At 35.6% G+C, this 4,647-nt stretch overlaps 1 protein-coding gene across 1 annotated transcript; it reads left to right on the forward strand.

The window, feature by feature from the left end:
* Positions 1-288: 288 nt before the first annotated feature.
* LOC134202565 (muscle-specific protein 300 kDa-like) lies at positions 289-4,641 on the forward strand (the record flags this gene model as incomplete). Its single annotated transcript, XM_062677568.1, has 3 exons — positions 289-418; positions 972-1,133; positions 2,810-4,641. Coding segments are annotated over exons 1-3 (2,045 nt in total), but the record flags the coding sequence as incomplete, so codon positions are not given.
* Positions 4,642-4,647: the final 6 nt, after the last annotated feature.

Consider the following 4,647-nt stretch of genomic DNA (forward strand, 5'->3'; position numbering starts at 1 on the left):
ACGCGTTATTTGAAAATGAGTGATTTCGCATTGGAGCTCGGTGCGAATTGGCAGAATCCCGACCATATGACAGTTCATGAGTCATATACATGGTTAATATGATCCGTAATGAAATTATTAATATTTTATTTTTGATTGTGATTTTTATGCACATGTTAAAATGGTGAAATTTGCTAATTAATTTGTGTTCTCTGCATTATTGATTTTTTTTTCTTCGCCATCACATTTATCATGCATGTATGTAGACAAACAGGTTTTTCCAAGAATTAAATCTAAATAATTCTGTTTCTTTTTCATTTTTACTGCTTAGACACTTTCCGAAAGCGTGGAAAATATTTTGGAGTCGCTGCTCAACGAGGAAGAAAAAATGAACAATCTACCATATGATGACGTGAATAGTCTAATAAAGGGACTACAGGTTAGTATATATAATCATATTATAGCTTTATTTGATCTATGTCCAGTAACCGATAAATAGTGTATCACGATACACATTTTCGACAAGGCCCTCCCAAAATTTTCTGAGTTCACGCTTAGCGCCCTCAGATCCTACCACGAATAGTTTAGTTTTTCGGGGAGCTATCCCTACGCAGGCCATCTGCGAGTTGTGGTGCTTGCTTAGGATGTGGTGGGATTTAACAGTGGGCTCTGTTAAACTTCTATAAAAAGCTGCATGTATCCGCAAGCAAGCTCTGCAAAAGCGACCTTTGCCGCTCAAACTGCATAAACCCAAGTCCTGGTGTTATGTGGAACGCTAAACAGACCTGGCACGACGGCCCTACGACGAGATATCAGGTTTGCGCAGGCCAAATAAGCCGCCTTTAAAAACAACCAATACGAACAACATAGAAGATAATACGACTCGATACCTTAGTCTGAAAATAAATTTAAAAAAAAGTGTTTCGAGCTAATATCAATTATTTTGAATACTACAAAACGAAGTAATTATCAATACAATCCTTTCTTTTCAGGTACTTATTGAAAACTTGGCTGTCTACAAACAACAAAACCACATGATATCTATGTCCCTTCCACAAAACGCTGATGTAAGGGTTAGAGAGTCCATTAGCCTGATTGATAGTAGAATCGATTTACTTCGTCAACGAGCTAATGACGGATTAGAAAAGATACAGGTAACTATTTGTATGCCATCAATAGCTTTAATAGAGAATCCCTATTCTAACACTCATTCTATTACCATTAAATTATAGTATACGCTTTAGTAACGATTCAAAATAATTTTTTTCGTCACCACGAGTTGATATTGTTTGGCTCAACATCAACTAATGTAAAAAAAATATGCTGTTTTAAAATAGCAAACACTCATTTTGTAAAACCAGGTATTTTGATACGGAATTGCAAAACGTTAGTTATAACATTGATTTGTGAGAAAATCATTAAACTCTTTCAGTGGAATGTATTCACCTGTCATAAGACGAGACGTATCTGTAAAGATTACAACGTGGTGGAATTAAATGGAACAGTACTAAACTCCTCTTATGACAGGTGACTCATATGTGTGCAATAATGGAAAATCTATAGTGAGACATAACTTTCATAATCACATTTTTCTACGTTAACCGAATTGTGAAGTAGAGGGATATTTTGAAATCAATCCCATAAGAAAAATTACTTTGCTGTAACTTGGCTGTCAAACATTTCCCGCTTTTCGAATTCCTCTTTCCATGTTGCATAAGGGCGCACAAATGCAGGAGACTTTACATTACTTTACGATGGTTTACATACATTCCTGCTCCAATCAGCTGCTGAATCTCGTGAAATTTCGTAATGAGTGCTTTTTAATTGCATTCCTACTAGTTTTCCACTCGAAATATAATGTGAAAATATTTGTTACACGACGACTAGTCATATTCCACGATAAGTAACTGGGATGTTGAACATATGGGGTAGGGAGTGTAGAGGCAGGGTTCGTTTTGGCAAACGGTATGCCGGATGTCGTGTAGATCGATTGAAGCATAACAAAAACACTAATGAATGCCCGCTAACTAATCAGGAACCCAGTTTCACTACATGCTATAAGGTGTTGATCATTGTTAGCCAAAATTGTTATTATACGCATGCATTTGATTAATAATATCCATAATTACTCAAATTATTGAATATTCGATACAATTTATGATTGATAAGAACCGCCACATGTAGGCGAAAAATGGATTTAATGAAGGCGTTTGTATTCCAACTCTGAGTAAAATTGTTCATGATTTATCAATCAAGTGTTTTATTTTGTTTGATATAAAATGTAAATCAAATATGGAAAGGAATTACTTCGCTTACGCTAAGACTTGACTTTTGTTTATTTTATTTTTTGGTCTTAATAACCATTCAAAATTTTGACAAGGAATACCAAAGTAAACTTAATTCCAACAAAGGATGAACACCATCGTCTTGAAAATCGTCGTTGTCTCAAAGTCTGTGTCGAACAATTAAAATTAAACATGTCGAAGACTACATTAACAGTATTGCACATATATATAATAAGATCAAATATAGTAGATTAACAATATACACGGTTAAAAAAGAACCTAATTTTAGGTACTTTTTTTCTCTTGCATCTCCCTCCCTCTTCCCTTCGTTGTCATAAAATGAAGAGCAAAACTTGTCAACAAGGACAATAAAGTGTGGGAACCCAACGTTAAATAATCTCATGTTTACAAAAGTTAAGTAAAGTTTACCTAACTTTTGTTTTGTCTAAATAAAATATTCTCCCCTTTTCAGGTTACAGCTTCCTTGAGCTTTTTATCTAAATCGAAGTTAGATTATTAAATCTTTTTCTTTTTTTCATTTTTAGCAATCATTGAAATTACGAGAGCAACGCAAGTTAGAAATTCGCGCATATTCGGAGCTACTAGAACAAACTGAGCTTTGGGTGGCAACGACATCTATTGTTTTGACAGACATTGATAATAGTATACCAAGACAAGATCTGGATGAGATATTACTACACAACCGAAGCTTGTTAACTGAGCTGAGAGGAAAGGAACAAGAGTCAACGGCCATATACGAGAAAGCAGGCAAATATCTTATGTTTAAAGACATATCGGAAAAAACACAAGCTCTCAGAAATAATTTTTCTAATACGATCAGAACCATCCGCGAAAAGGCATTGATATTAGAGGACAATATACTACGCATAGAACAACAAATAAATCCAAGTGCAGTGTTCATGGATAATGAAATGCAAACAAGTCCACTAGCTTCATTGGATTCGCATGACCAAAGTATAACAAAGGTACAGGAAGCTTCTGCGCAAACAAATATCGATCCAACAACAGATAATTTGATCATCATTCAGTCCATATCAGAAGGCCAAGAAACAGTTCAGATATCAAATGTTCGTAATATCTCATCCATCCCATCGGATAGCGACATTGTAGTGGAGGCGAAATACACGCCATCCAAATCTGGAGAATCTAACAAGGTATCAGAACTAATGCTGAAAAATGTTCCAACTTCTTCCTTTGAGACTACATTTGTGGAGCCGAATGACAGTACAACGGAAATCATAGTAAATAAAGATGGAACCAGGAAAATCATTCTGAAAAAAGTAATTCAACCAGCAGAATCTATTGAACCATTAGATGGAACTAAAACATCAGTGGGTACTACAATTCATTCAGAAGGCAATATTTTAATTTTAACAGGCAGTAAATCGACAGATGATGGATCTGTACCTATAGGCCAGAGTTCGGCTGATTGTACTGAACCTTCAGATATGAATGAAGGTCCTGCTGGAATTGAACAAAAAACTAGTGTACTGGTTTTAACAGACAATAAAACGACAGATATAGAAACTCCAATCTTTAGTTCAGATTCAGAACCAATTCATGTAGTCGAGAGTATATTGGAAGATATTCAAAGCAGAATAATAGACGTAGCGGAGCAGCGTGAAATAGAACCCCTGCAAGAAGAAATGCATGATTCTCAGGTATTAGAATCTGTTGCACAAAAAGTAGATTTGATTGCTTCTATTGTTGAACCACCAATTAGTAATATTGAAAGCACGCAACATCCAATTGATTATGACACAAATTACATAGAGCCTAAATATCCCTCTACAACAGAAACCAGCAATGAATCAATTGTAGGAATAAATGAGGTATGGCCTCAACTTGCTGAGCCTCCAGTACAGGTGCCTTGTACCACTCGTGATGCATTTTCACCTATATTCAAGGAAGAATTATTAACGACAAATGAAACAATTGAAACAAACATATGGCCAATCAACATGAAAACAGGATCTGAATATGTAGGTGTAGTGGCAGATGTAATCGATCCACATTCCAATGACAAACCTCCTTCTTGTACCGATATTTGTTCGGATGATAAACAAGATAACAACCTCATATTACCTAGCAAAAGTATCGAGACCGAGGACTCACATAATCTTCAGCAAGAAAACATTGCCGGTCAGGATGAAATTATTGAAAGTCAATTAAATGTTATAGCAGAGGAAAGTATCCAATTATTGGAGTGTACAACACTTGAAAGCAATTTAATTCAAAGTTGCACAAGTGCAGATGAGCATATCATCATACCTGAAACTACGACTGTTAGCCTCCAAGACAACAAAGATCAGCTCAATGTTGTCGACCCACAAAATAGCACGAGTCAAGAACAATCGCAGCC

This window comes from Armigeres subalbatus, unplaced genomic scaffold (assembly GCF_024139115.2).
Source record: "Armigeres subalbatus isolate Guangzhou_Male unplaced genomic scaffold, GZ_Asu_2 Contig1289, whole genome shotgun sequence".
Taxonomy (NCBI): domain Eukaryota; kingdom Metazoa; phylum Arthropoda; class Insecta; order Diptera; family Culicidae; genus Armigeres; species Armigeres subalbatus.